This window comes from Penicillium subrubescens, assembly GCF_028828155.1.
Source record: "Penicillium subrubescens strain IBT 31985 chromosome Unknown utg000001l_segment0_segment0, whole genome shotgun sequence".
NCBI classification, from domain to species: domain Eukaryota; kingdom Fungi; phylum Ascomycota; class Eurotiomycetes; order Eurotiales; family Aspergillaceae; genus Penicillium; species Penicillium subrubescens.
Window position 1 is genome coordinate 2,709,721 of NW_026643151.1, and position 13,284 is coordinate 2,723,004.

General features: G+C 50.4%; 5 protein-coding genes across 5 annotated transcripts; 1 reads left to right on the forward strand and 4 right to left on the reverse strand.

The window, feature by feature from the left end:
• Positions 1-66: 66 nt before the first annotated feature.
• N7473_000909 (putative C2H2 finger domain protein) lies at positions 67-1,481 on the forward strand (the record flags this gene model as incomplete). The annotated part of the gene is made up of 3 exons (XM_057146849.1): positions 67-229; positions 295-674; positions 735-1,481. The coding sequence occupies 3 exons, from the start codon at positions 67-69 to the stop codon at positions 1,479-1,481; spliced, it is 1,290 nt and encodes a 429-aa protein (XP_057014735.1).
• An 895-nt stretch (positions 1,482-2,376) lies between these two features.
• On the reverse strand, positions 2,377-2,780 carry N7473_000910 (TMEM14 family protein; the record flags this gene model as incomplete). Its single annotated transcript, XM_057146850.1, has 2 exons — positions 2,377-2,703; positions 2,778-2,780. The coding sequence occupies 2 exons, from the start codon at positions 2,778-2,780 to the stop codon at positions 2,377-2,379; spliced, it is 330 nt and encodes a 109-aa protein (XP_057014736.1).
• Positions 2,781-4,250: 1,470 nt separating this feature from the next.
• Positions 4,251-6,311, reverse strand: N7473_000911 (MFS transporter; the record flags this gene model as incomplete). The annotated part of the gene is made up of 5 exons (XM_057146851.1): positions 6,206-6,311; positions 6,120-6,143; positions 5,961-5,989; positions 4,930-5,815; positions 4,251-4,867 (listed from the first exon to the last, which is right to left on the reverse strand). Exons 1-5 carry the CDS (start codon positions 6,246-6,248, stop codon positions 4,251-4,253), a joined length of 1,599 nt encoding a protein of 532 aa, XP_057014737.1. The 5' UTR covers positions 6,249-6,311.
• Positions 6,312-6,652: 341 nt separating this feature from the next.
• N7473_000912 (M28 family metallopeptidase) lies at positions 6,653-9,403 on the reverse strand. The gene is made up of 3 exons (XM_057146852.1): positions 8,479-9,403; positions 7,042-8,417; positions 6,653-6,956 (listed from the first exon to the last, which is right to left on the reverse strand). The coding sequence occupies exons 1-3, from the start codon at positions 9,371-9,373 to the stop codon at positions 6,900-6,902; spliced, it is 2,328 nt and encodes a 775-aa protein (XP_057014738.1). The 5' UTR covers positions 9,374-9,403; the 3' UTR covers positions 6,653-6,899.
• A 1,949-nt stretch (positions 9,404-11,352) lies between these two features.
• Positions 11,353-13,284, reverse strand: N7473_000913 (RTC4 family protein; the record flags this gene model as incomplete). The annotated part of the gene is made up of 2 exons (XM_057146853.1): positions 11,353-11,629; positions 11,696-13,284. The coding sequence occupies 2 exons, from the start codon at positions 13,282-13,284 to the stop codon at positions 11,353-11,355; spliced, it is 1,866 nt and encodes a 621-aa protein (XP_057014739.1).

Here is a 13,284-nt window from a genome sequence, read left to right on the forward strand (position 1 = left end):
CACTCCATTCACTTTCAAGGACTGCCTGAACTTCAAGACTGTCACTTATCTATTCCTGCAAACACAATGGGCAAGAAGAGACGCGGTCCCACGTTGGACGAGCTCATGGCTCGTCCGTGGTGCTACTACTGCGAGCGCGACTTTGACGACCTGAAGATCCTCACCCTGCACCAAAAGGCCAAGCACTTCAAATGTGAGCGCTGTGGTCGCAGGCTGAATACTGCCGGTGGTACGTCATTCTGTTTACCTACGCGACTGTATCTACGACGAGACACTGACACCATGCTCCTTCAGGTCTATCGGTCCACATGAGCCAGGTTCACAAGGAACAGCTCACGGAGATTGAGAATGCTCTGCCCAACCGGTCAGGTCTCGATGTGGAAATCTTTGGTATGGAGGGTGTTCCCGATGATGTTCTCCAGGCTCATCAGCAGCGTGTGGCGGCTCAGTTCCACCAAGCTGAGGCGGAGCGACAGGCCGTGACCGGTAACCCACCAGCTGGCAGCGGTGCTGGGGGTCAGCCAAACAAGAAGCCCAAGTTGGAGGATTTCTCGGATCTAAAGGCGCGATTGGCAGCGCATCGTGCCAAGCGTGCCGAGGCCGCTGCTGGCGGTAGCAGTGGAGAGGCGACACCTTTGGGTGCCGGACAGACTGTGTCCACTCCTACCACATATGTAAGTTATTCGTTTTCGAGGGAGTGTATGCAATCAGCAGGACTAACAGATCTTATACAGGGACAGCCACCAGCCACAGCCTCACCAGTACACCAACAGCAGCCCCCAGTTTCGCTCACCTATCCCCCACCCTACGGAGGCGCTGCGGTCCCCGCCACTGCCCCATACCAACATCAAGCCGCAAGCCCAGTTTACCCGTCATTCTCGCCCCCTGGCGCTGCTCCATACGCACCGTCCCCAGTTGCTGCCGCGCCTTATGCCCCCGCTTATTCGCCTCAACCATACCTCCAGCCCGCCGCACCCATGGGCTATGGAGTTACTCCCCCTCCATTCCCTCAACAACACACTCCTCCAACAGACACCGGTCTCCCTCCTCGACCTGGTAGCTTGCCTACACTCGCCGGCCTCCCTCAACGACCTGCATTCGCCGCGCCTCCTATCAACGCCCAACAAATGCAACAGATGCACATGGGTCACCCAGCCCCGCCCGCACCAGCGCCTGGCTACTCCAATGGCAACGCAACTCAAACACCGGGCGGGGTCTCGTCTTCCGTTGATGATTTGATTTCGAGCGCAGCCAAGGAAGCTGCCGCAGCGGAGAAGCCAGCCAAGAAGGACAAGGCCAAGAATACTCGGATGATTTATTCAGACGAGAACGTCAGCCCCGAAGAGAAAATGGCCAAGCTCGCGCGATATGCCTTTTCACGACAGATGTTCCAGCAAGAGACCGCGCTTGGCGAGATCCCCGGCTCAATTGTTGTGGGCACGATTCGCGACCAGGACAAGGTCATCGACCCGGCGCATTAAAGCGGAACGCTTGAGTAAAGCTCCCATCTCAGCATCACCGACTGAAACGAAAAGCGAAACCCAAGATCGGGACCTTGGGAAGATACACGATTTTCCAGAATTCGAAGAACGAAAACGAGAAGAAAACAAGAGTGCTTTCATTGCGCATCGCCAGGAGGATGAATGAAAGACTGGGCTACGGACCTCAGCTAAGTCGACGCATACTTCTAGCTACACATGATCATTTGGTTTTGGCTGGCTGTGTTTCGTTACTTGCCCTGATCCATTAGTAGTTCTGGCGAACAAGATGAACATGAGCATGCAATTGCCAACCCCGATGCACTGAGAAGATTCTCGATCTGCCACGGCGTGTGGTTTATCGGTGAGTCCCGTTGACCGCCAATGGACTGTGATGAATTGATCCGACGTACGTCTTTCAGCCCTGTCAAAGTCTTCTTTTTCTTTCTGCCTTCCCTTTCACCTCCCAAAACTCTTCTTTCTTGTTCGGTGGCATCAGATCTGGACTCGGGTCTGGACAAGGTGGGTTCTTCTCCCTGCAGGATCGACAATGCCATGTCATGCCGCTCATGATGTAAGTTCTATCTATCTTTGGCGTTCCGGAGGTAGGCCAATCACCCTTTGTTGGTTTCAATGCATAATTTAGATCATTATTTTCCCTATGCTGCTACCACGCAGTTCCAATTGTAGATTACATCCCCATTTCAATATCCCATACATCCTCACTACCCAGAAGACCCCACAAAAGCCTGATCAAATCCATGGCATTGATAGAGTACCTCGCTAGAAACACACCAAAGAAGTAAAAGAGGATCAACACCTCCAATACCCATCACCATAAAACATCATACCACCCTCCTACTCCCCAATTCCCAGATCAACTTCTCAAGTCTAAAAGTTAAACCCTCTTCTCCTTCAAAGCCAACCCAAAAACAACAACCCCAAACGTCGCCAAAACACTCAACCCCACCGGCACAGGCTTCCCGCTCTTAATAGCCCTCGGAATCGAACTACCCCCCAAAACAGTCGACGCGAGCAACCCAATCTCCTCGCCGTAGGATTGCCCCGCGCGCAGACGCAGGAAACTGAGGAGGTAAAGGGCGCCGACGGAGAGGCCGGCTGCGATTGAGGGGATTGAGCCGGTGCGGGCGTAGCCGATTGCGCCGCCAAGGGAAGTTAGGAGGGAGAGGAGGAGGGCGGATGTTGTTGGGAGGGTGGAGGAGGACTGTGGAGGGGTTAGTGGTTGTGGTTGTGGGGGGTTAAGGGGGCTTAAGGGGAGGCTAAGGGGAGGGCAGGTACCATTTTTGTGATTTGGGTGGTGTAGGTTCTAATTGTTCAGGTGAGGTGGTGAGATGAGGAGATGTTGGAGATGTAGTTACACTATTTACTTTGGGTTACCTGGGGAAAGGCCCGAGGTGCGGGCATTGATTAGTCAGATGACGTGCGGAGTCTAGCCCGGGGGTTCGGAAAGCCGAGGCCGAAGTATATCCAGAATATACTCAGGGTAGTAACATTTCAAGAATTGATCCAACAGCGAACAGACCAAGTGCTGACGTCCAGTGTATCACATAGGAGAAAATGCACATCAAGGCTAGATCAAAAGCTCTCTACCCACAGGGGTAAAAGATTGAAAGACCTTTCAAATCGCAGTTCACATTGACCAAGCCAAAATGCCGTCCATTAATCGTTCGCATTTACTTATGAACAGTTAGCGGCGTCATGAATGAAGTACTTCTTAACTATATAGAAGCCCAACACTCACAATAACTCAATAATGCCCGTCACACTCCATCAGCCTCTGCCCACACAGTCATTATTCAGCAGCCAGAGAGGCCTTCACTTCCATTCATCACACTGCGTCACGCTGTATTAGCTTCTGCATATAAAGTCATTGTTTCTCTGTGAGGGAAACAATCACTTACTCCTTTTTTAGGACAGCCATCAGGAGGCCGCCAGTCATATTCTATCAGCCTCTATCCACACAGTTATCTCATCAGTAATTAGTCTATCACTCACGCAGCAAAGAAGAGGCTGACGCTCTTTTAGCACGTTAAGTACTTGGCCGTTAACCTGGTCGTCATGGGTTGGCAGTGTCATCGTGGTGGCCAGGAGAAAGGCGTAGATAACCTGAATTGGTCGCATTTTCAGTGTGAATGAGAGAGTATTGATGTTGTTTTGGTGAGTGAACTCAGAGGGTGTGAGAAAAGATGATGAGAGAGGTAGGAAATAGTACTTGTTTTTAAGTGTACCACTACCAGAGGTGGATGCTGAAGCAAGAAATATTGATCTACACTCTGATAGAGGTCATGAGACTGATCACCATCTTCCAGATGAACTATCGATTCTTAGGTTCGATGTTGCGGTGAAGTGTTATAGTGGCGCATAATAGATTTCCAACTCAATTTTACCTCTGCACCATACTGTAGGATCGATTGACAGGCTTGGCGATCTGGGATCAGCGCGGCTAGAGTACAGGATTACGACTACTGACTGATGTGCACTCCACTCTCTTCTTGGAGATCACAAACTATAAGACCTGCAGCTGTTCTGTGGTATAATTCGGGCCAGGGCTAGAGTAGAAGTTCACAAGGATTATAAGAACAGATATTTCTCATTCCATACAATCTAGTAGTCTCATCATGCATATACAATTTTTAATCATCCATGACATGCCATCATCCATGCAGGAGGAACTTAATCCATAAGCGCCCGAAATATGCTCATCACAATAGAACACCTGCTTCAACCCTTCAATTGCATTATTACATACCTTCAATCTCCACGAGTAACCTTTTTAATAGTATCAACCGATGACACTGAAACAGAACCATATCCATTAACACGAGGCTCCTCAATTGAAACCTCGTCTTGCTCTCCCTCATCTTCCTCTTCTTCCTTCTGCCCCCCATAAGGCCCATCCTGCTCCACAATCCACAAAGCAGGAATAACACTCGTCAACCCCAACGTCCCCAACAACCACCAGGGAACAATAACGTACCCCTTCTTAATCCCCCACGAAAAAGCAGCCCCAATCAACGCCGGACCCGCCGCACGACCCAAAGCACTAACACTCGTGCCCACACCGTTCAAAGTACCCAGAACGGACATGCTGGAGGCGGAGTTTGTAAGTAGAATCGTGCAGCAGGGGATGCCGAAGACTGTTGCGCCCAGTTTGGCCAGCATGAGGACGAGGACGGCTGGGATGCGGACGTTTTCGGGGGCGAGCGCGGTGAAGGGGGTTATGAAGAAGATTATTGGGAGGAGGATGGCGGAGTATTTGAAGCATGTTAGGACTCCGTAGCGCTTTGCGATGGGTGGGAAGCAGAGGAATTGGATGAACATGCCGATGACGCCGATTATGGTGTAGAACATGCCGATTTGGGGGGCGTCTGGATCAGGAGATTAATTAGGTGCTTGTTATATGCGGAGTAAAATTGTATAGAAGACTGACCAACACCGAACCCACTGGCGAATTTGAATGGTAATTGCACATTCGGGTTATCATGGAGATCCTGAACAGGATAATGCAGGAAGACGGGAAAGACCGAGTCAAAGGCCATACTGAGTCCGGACATCAACGTATACGACAGAAGAATCAGTTTCGACTGAGGAGTAAAGATCTCAGACCAACTCGGCCGCGTCACCGGTTTCTTAATCTTCTTTTGAACCTGAGTTCCACCAGGAAGCAAAGCCGTCCGCTCCTCATCCACGCCCTTCAACTCAGCCTGCCGCCGTCTACTCGACAAACACGGTCTCGTAAGGGCCTTCCCCAATTCCAAACCAGGATCATACCGATCCCTCTTCGACTCAAGAGTCTCCTCCAAAAACAAACATCCCGTCGTAATACCAACAACAAAGAAACAAGCTGACGCAAGATTCGGCAACGCAAAAGGATACCGTCTTAGAAACTCAATCCCGCCAAAAAGATCGGGATGTTTCTCCGCCGGCCGCGCCAAAGCCCCGCCAAACGCGGGGCCAAAGATACTCCCAATCGTCCAGACGAGCGGCATAAGGCTGAACGCGCGTGGTTGGAGTTCCCGCTGGGGAACGATCTCGGCGACCATCGTGCGCAGGATACCCACATTACCGTTCATCAGGCCGATCATGGCACGCGAGATTAGAACCATTGTTAGGGTTTGCGACATGCCCAGCATAATGGAGATTAACATTGTGCAGGTTAATCCTGATAGTATGATGGGTTTGCGGCCCACGTGGTCGGATAGTGTACCCCAGGGTATGGCCATGAGGGCCTGGCTCACGGATGCGACCGCGGTGGAGATGCCGGCCCATTTGGCGACTTCGGTTTTGGGGACGCCGACATATTCGATGAGTTCAGGCTGTATTGGAAATGTTAGATATGGTTTGATTTCTGCTAGAGGAGAAAGGCTTGGATAGCGCGATCAAATGAGGGGAAAAGTAGTGGGAGAAAATATTCAACCTCGGCGAAATGGCCGAGGCTGTTGAGACGCGGTGTAGACATACCAAGTAGGGCAGGATGGAGGTGAAGACGACTGGTATCAGGGATAATCATTAGTTATTGCTTATTGGGCCAGCGAAGATCTAACTTCTCCATCTGATAGATCTATTGATCATCCGAGATTTCGCATATCTCATAGGCCAAGGGGAGAGGTAAAGACCTACGTGGCTCGGCAAAGCGACATATTGCTAAGATTCCCGTCAGTTTAGAAATTTGCAGTCATTATTGGCAAAAAAGAAATGAAACTTACACAGAATAACAAGCTGCCGCACGGGAAGCTTGGCTTTTTGCATTTCTTTTTATAAGATTGTCTTCACCTTCGTAAATACACAACACCCTGAAAGAGAAAAAAAAAGAAGAGAAAAAAAGCGTGAGAGAAAGAAAAGAGAGAAGAAGAGGGTCTGATGGCGTATTCACAGATCGGCGACCGCGTTGAGGGTCCGAGCCGCTGCCTGACCGGTGCCGAGTCTTTTCTCGACTGCGTTAGACTCTGTTTCTCGTTGACGCTCGAGTCCACTCCCTTACTGTATCTAGTGCAGCGTGCTATACGAAGTGGGCGGGGGAGATGCTGCAGCTCTCGGGCTGTCGGCAAAAAAAGAGTCTCCACTCGGGCTTTTCCGTCAGCAGAGTCGTGGGGTTGCATTTCAACTAAATGCGGGAGAACATTGCATTTACAGAATAATATAGATATTCATATCTTCGTTTTGGGTCAAGGAAGACTAAGTACAAACCCGAGATATATAGATCGAGAAATGCAGTCATCAACAAAGTGTATCACCGTGCAAAGTATACCCCACAAACTAACTAACTACATCTATCCCGAGTCCAGTATATAGTACTTACTACATGTACAACTCCTCGTATGCACACTACAAGCCTGCCCGGGTAATCGGCATCCAATCACACTGAACCCCCATCCTCCCTCCGATTTCAATCTCGCCCAACTACGACAGCAGCTTGGTCGCCGCACCAATCCGTTCCTGGATAATACGACTCCATTTCTACAGAAAAGAAAAGATGTAGTCAGCCAAACGAGTCTTCCCTCGTGGAAAATGTCCCACAGATACAATCAAAGTTGTCACTCACCTTGGCATTCTCCACATCGCCGTCATCAAGACTCTCCACCAGTCCGGGGTAGGTGGCTCCCGAGTAGCCGGTCCAAATACCAGGCGCAAACACAACGTGCTTGAACCAGTTGCGTCCGTCCAGACCGGGCTGGTAAAGGAATGATCGCTCGATGTACTTATACTTATCGTTGGCACCGCGGATCAGGAAGTAGAGACGGACCTTCTTCCACCAGTGGTACCAGGGGACATTCTCGTTCAACTTTTCGGCTAGCGATGCGGCGTAGGCATCAAATGCGGTCGCGGCCGCTTGGAAGTTGGAGATTTCCCGGTCGAGACGATCAAAGTCAAAGTGGGCATGCTTTGGCAGCTTGCCGGCAGAGGGTTTGACTGTTTGCAAATACGAGTCCAGTCCGGCAGCATAGTCGCCGGCACTGAACGCGATCACGGGCGACTCCACCAGTCGTGCGGCAGCCAGAGCCCAGAGCTTCGTGGTAGCGAGATGATAAGACCAGTTGGGATCGCCATACTTCTCCATCCACGCGAAGCTGTCGTAATTCGAGTGGTAGTGGTAGACGGCGTCACCCTTTCCGTGACTGAAGCCAAAGTCTAGACTGGCCACACCTGCAAAGTCCTGGAAGGCAGTGAAGTCGCTGCCACTGCCCATGGTCGAGATATGACCATCCCAAACATCACGGACCGTCTGGCCAGGGACAGTCTGGTTCGGGTGCGGCACGAGACCGGCCACCTCGTTGATAACTTGGTTCAGCAGCGGTGCGGCGCGAGGACCAAAGTGGGTGCCAGAAGCAGCCACATCGACATTCAAGTAGGCGACATTAGCCTTGGACAGCCAAGGGAGGTTCTCCTCCACCCACTCGGTCGAACCGAGTAAGCCGTACTCTTCGCCATCCCAACTGGCGAAGACAATAGTGCGCAGTGGCTTCCATCCGGCTTTCAAAGCTTCACCAAAGCTGCGAATGACCTCATTCATGGCGGCAGAACCACTGTTCGGGTCTCCAGCTCCGCCAGCAATCCAGGCATCCCGGTGGTTACCCAGGATGATGACCTCGTCCGGAATGGAACCCTTCAGGACACCGATCACGTTCCACAAGGGAGTGGTCACATACTGCTGCTGGTTCTCAAGGTTGATAACAATATCCTCTGGCGAGGGTCCAATGTTGTATTTCACGCCCTTGTGGCCAAGGGCACCGCCCTGCCAGTACTCATTAAAGTCCGAGGCCTTGGGTCCATGACCATTTAGAGCTTTCAAGAATGGAATGACCTCCTTGTATGAAATTGGAAGTGAAGGAATAGATGGAATAGAGCCGTGAGGATCTTGACGCTCACAGCCGGGCTTGGATGGGTATCCTGGAGTGGTGGGATCACCAGGAGCAATGCCTTTTCATTAATGTTAGTCGAGCTATAATTTGATTGGTTAAATGATAGATGAGGTACGTACTCAGGAACTGCGTGCTGCCTCTCTGAATGGCACTAGGGTTACGGGCTGGGCCGTTAGGATAAGCCTCGTAGCCATTCTCTTCGGTAATCTCGCCATCCTCCTGGGGATCGCTGTAGATGAGCACGCCAACCATGCCAAGCTCCTGCGCACGCTTCACCTTCAGACCACGGAAGTTTCGCCCATACTTGACAATAGCAATCTTGCCTTTCAGGGTGACATTGGCATTCACCAAGTCCTCAAAGTCCCAGTATGTACCAAAGTTGGCATACACAAACTGAGCCGTGACATTACCACTGGCCGAGTACCCGTGGAAAACAGGGACCCGATCAGGCAAACTCGAAGTAGGATCTTCCTCCAACACATCCTCCTCCAGGGTAGCCTCAAAGGCTACCTCGATATCATCCCCAGACTTCTTGAGCAGGGCCAATCGATGGTCCAGTGGGTAATTCAGGTAGATATCATAAGATGCAAGAGATACATCCTCCACGCCGAATTCCTTCCACTTATCCATCGTCCATAGCGCCTGGCTCAAGTTCTTGCCTGCCAAGTGGGGCCCGGCGGTATAGTACTCGCTCCACTCACGGGCCTTGGCCGCGGATGGGGTGTTGAGGAGGATCTGTTGGAGTTGATCATAGGGTAGACCATTGCCTTGAGGCCAGGCGTCATGTGGGAATGGGTTGGCACCTGGTAGATAGGACCAGATCGAGCCGTGCTCGCGGGGTAGAATGGCGGACGGGATCAAAAAGAGGATGACGACGATCACCAAGAGTGTGCCAAGCAGACCGGTACATGTTCGACGAAGGGCATTATGAGGGTATCGAGGTCGCCGAGGGGCGATATTGACCTCGAGCAGAGGTGTTGTCTCTGAGTATGGCATTTCCTTTTTCTCTCTCATCTTTGACAGGATGTAAAAGGAGAGAAAAAGAAAGAATGAAGGGCAGCTAGGGTTGTCGAGCAGCTCTTCTCCGCACTTTATCGCGTTATCGGCTTACTAACCACGCCTCGCGGGATGGGCCGCCTGGATGAGGAGATCCAGGGATCCACTTGAAGGTAGAATATAATTTACAGTACATGGAATTCAGACCGTAGTAGGATTGGGCCCAATGGAGAGAAGTCTCTGTATGTCTTTCTGTCAATCGGATTAGGAATGGCGTACGCAATGGCAGAATAGAAGGCGGTTCCCATCTAGATCGCACTAGATCGTTTAGAACAGCCACATCCACTTTCCCTATCCTCTTTTTAACCACTTTCTCAGTCTCATCCAAGACAATCCATAAATATATTCTATTAATTGACCAAGCAATATCCTCCTATCTACACGCCTTCCACACTGGCTTCCTAAGATCGTGCCTTTACCGCATACGGGGAGGCATGGACTCATCGCTACCTGAACAGCTCTTCTTGGACTTACATGTCTCCGACGTCCTCGCTATCCAATTACCACGCGTTGAACCATTCGAATCGCAGTATTGCACGGCTATTACAGAAGAGCGCTACGGCGATGCAATTTATGCCCGATACCATATTGATGGACAAGCCAAAGATGGCATCTACACCGATCTACGCGATAATGGGGGTGACTCGTTCATATTGCATGAAACTAGTGTATTTGATATGATTATGGAAGATGCCCGGAGTTATGCAGAAGGGTATCCTGATCTTTATCGTGATGCGTTGCTATTCTATAGTAGTACCAGTCCGAATGATACTCGACGAGATATTATTGAGGGACTGTTCAAAATAGGATCAAAGTAGATCTTGGTCGACCTGTGATTCCTTGAAATATATTATCCTTGACTAATTCTAGAACGAATTAGGGAATGTCTTGCCTATGAAGCATGTTTTTTACATATCGGTGGCAGAAACGGTAGCGTGTCTATCATCAAGGCGTCCTATATGCGCGAAATGATAGAGTAGGTAGTTCAGGTGTAGTAAGAACCTCCTATAAAACGCAAACTCTACGTAATAAATCAAAATACATAGTAATATTCCTCCTTCCATCTTAGGCAGGCGCAACCCACCTCCACCCACCAACCCAACCCTCTTTTTTGCCATCCCTTATGATCTCTTGAAAAGTCTCCCCTTCAACCAATTGCCCCTGTGGTCTAGTTGAATAGCGCATGCGTCCAATGTCCCCAGCGACCTAGTTTGCGGCGGAGGTGATCGCGTCCTAGTACCCCTGGTGTCTTGGCGCCTTATCCCTGGAGAAGGCCTACTTGATGTACATCCGGCCAATTCAACCTTACTGGATGTGGGTGATTGGTCCTCTCTTCTTCTTTTTTTCTTTTTTTTTCTTATATCACGGACGTATCTTTCATATCGATTCTGATATAAAATTGAAAATATGGGTTTATTAAATTATAAAAAGTGAGGTTTGAGGGTGGTGGTGGTATTTTGATACGGGTGAAGGGCGAGGCGTGAGGGCATTCAAGGTACATCTGGCGTGATTATGGGGAGATTGATTGACCCGGGTTCAAAACCTCGACGAATATTTGTGATTTATTTCCTGGTGATACTGGGATGGCTTGACCTTTGAGTTGGAGATGGAACAGCCAGGCTGGAGTAGACAAACACAAACATCCGGAAAACCCGCTATGAATGAAGATCCACATTCCATTTTAAAGTTTGATAGTCGGAGACTGTCATTATCAGTTACCGAATAAATACACGTTGGCTAATAAAGACCGGAAAAGAAATGTATATCACAAACAGTATACAGCGACATGGTATCACGAGTGCTATCATATACAATCGCTAAGACCAAATGGAGGACCAAAATGAGGAAAAGATGCAACCCGGCCCGAAACTATAAGAGAGATACAAGGTTGGTCAGGATAGTTGATAGTTGAAAACGAGAATGTCTCAGAAGCGAGCTCAATCGTCGTCTTCAAAGGGCTCTGCGAGATCCTCTGGAATCCCGATTTCATCGTCCAGTGCGGGGTTCAGCTTCTCGCCTAGGGCAATACTCTCTCGAAGAATTTGACGAGCAGCATCGTCGTTGACTCCCATATCCTCTTTGACGAGGCGGACTGCCAATTCTGGGACTAGGACGGACTGGGCGTAGCCGACGACACCGGCCTGCTTGACAATATGGTCTGATGTAGCCAAACGGCGTAGTTTCACCGCGAAACGATCAGTGAGAAGTTGCAACCTGGCGAGATATCAGTACTGGGCTTGTGCTTGTCAATTGACAACAACTTCATGGCGGGATTCTTACATCTTCCCGGATCCTTTTGTCCCATAATATCCACAAGACATGGTCTCAAGTCCGTCACCGGCCAGAGTGAGACGAAAGTTTTGCGCTTTCCCACTCTTGAGCGCAGTATCCAGTATATTGCGATAATAAGAGGAGCAATCTGGGACGAGAAGCTTTTCAAGTGCGGGGAAGTGTTTTTGAACCCGCTTGTCCAGGGTATCCCAGTCAATGGTAGGGTAGCCTTGTGATTCCCATTCCTTCTCAGCAGTGTGTTGTTGATGAGACGCACAAAACTTTTGTTGTTCCCGAACTCGTTGTTTTGGTTGCGCGCGGAATGCCTTGAGTAGTTCAGGGTCTACTTCCTTTTTGCACATCGGACATAATGATTCAACTGGTTCTTCGACCTCGGATGGTGAGCTGGGTGGGGAAGTGAGAGTCGAAAGGGGGGATTCGTCGTCACCATCAATGTCCATGGAAAGTGATTCTTTGAAGGACGAGGCGGGTAGAGTTGAATTGGCGTTGGAACTGGCGGGGACGGGAGGGGGTAATTTGAATTTGGGGGAGGATTTTGATATCTTTGGATAAGAGGAGTTTATTTCCCCAGAAAATATAATGTCGTCGTCCGGCTGCGAGTCGGGGCTAGACTTTTTGTCCGTCTTCTTACCCTTCGCTTTGATAGTCTGTGACATGGTCTGCGGAGAGCTCTTATCGGGAGTGGCGGGTGAACGGGCGAAGCTTGCAGTTCGCGAAAATGAAGCTGCTGACCCGTATCTGCTGGTCTTGGCTCGTTTGGAGCTTTGGGACGACCACATCGCAAAAGGCTCCTCGTTGTCGCCCATCCCGCCCCTGCCTCCGAGCTTCTTCTCCTCATAGGTCTCAAGTGTTCTTTTCTTTGGTCTCTTGAAATCGAGATCCTCATCACTGATCTCTTCCTCGCTGGTACTTTGCGGCTCAGCGTCCGTCGCGGGTTCATTGTCGGCCTTGTGCTTGGTCTTTGGTTCCTGCGAGCTAGATTTCCCCGAGTCTGAGTCCCGCGACTTTGATTGTTGCGATCCAGACTCGGGCTCAGACCCGAGATCCGCAGATTCCAGGTCGCTCAGTTCTTCATCATCATCGCTTGAAGTAGGTAGCTCATGTATTGTGGGCTCCGGTTTCTTAGGCGTTGACCCGGGTTTCTTAGGTGTTGGCTCGGGCTCTTTCGCCTCCTTCTTGTTGAACACGGAATGTAAATGTCTCTCGAGTCTGTCTGTTCTGCGGAGGCGAGTCGGAGCATGGCTCGAATCAGGCTTTGCGTGTGTTTGCATCGTAGAAAGTAGGGCACGTCGCGATCGGAGCGTTGGAGGGAGAGGTTGGCAACGGATGAGACCCGCGGTTACGCGCACCGATAAGAGGTCGCGGATCGGGTCGCGTCGATCACGCGAAACGGTCGATAGGGACACGCACTCGACTATACAGAGAAGTCTCGAGAAATTGATACCACCAGAAAGACCAGTCAAGCCCGGGGATTCCTGGAATTGCGAATTGGACTGGGAAAAGGCAATGCGTGAGGGGAACACGCGTGACACGCCAACAGAGGAAAAGGCCCCACAAAGCGGAGACGTGCAGTCCAT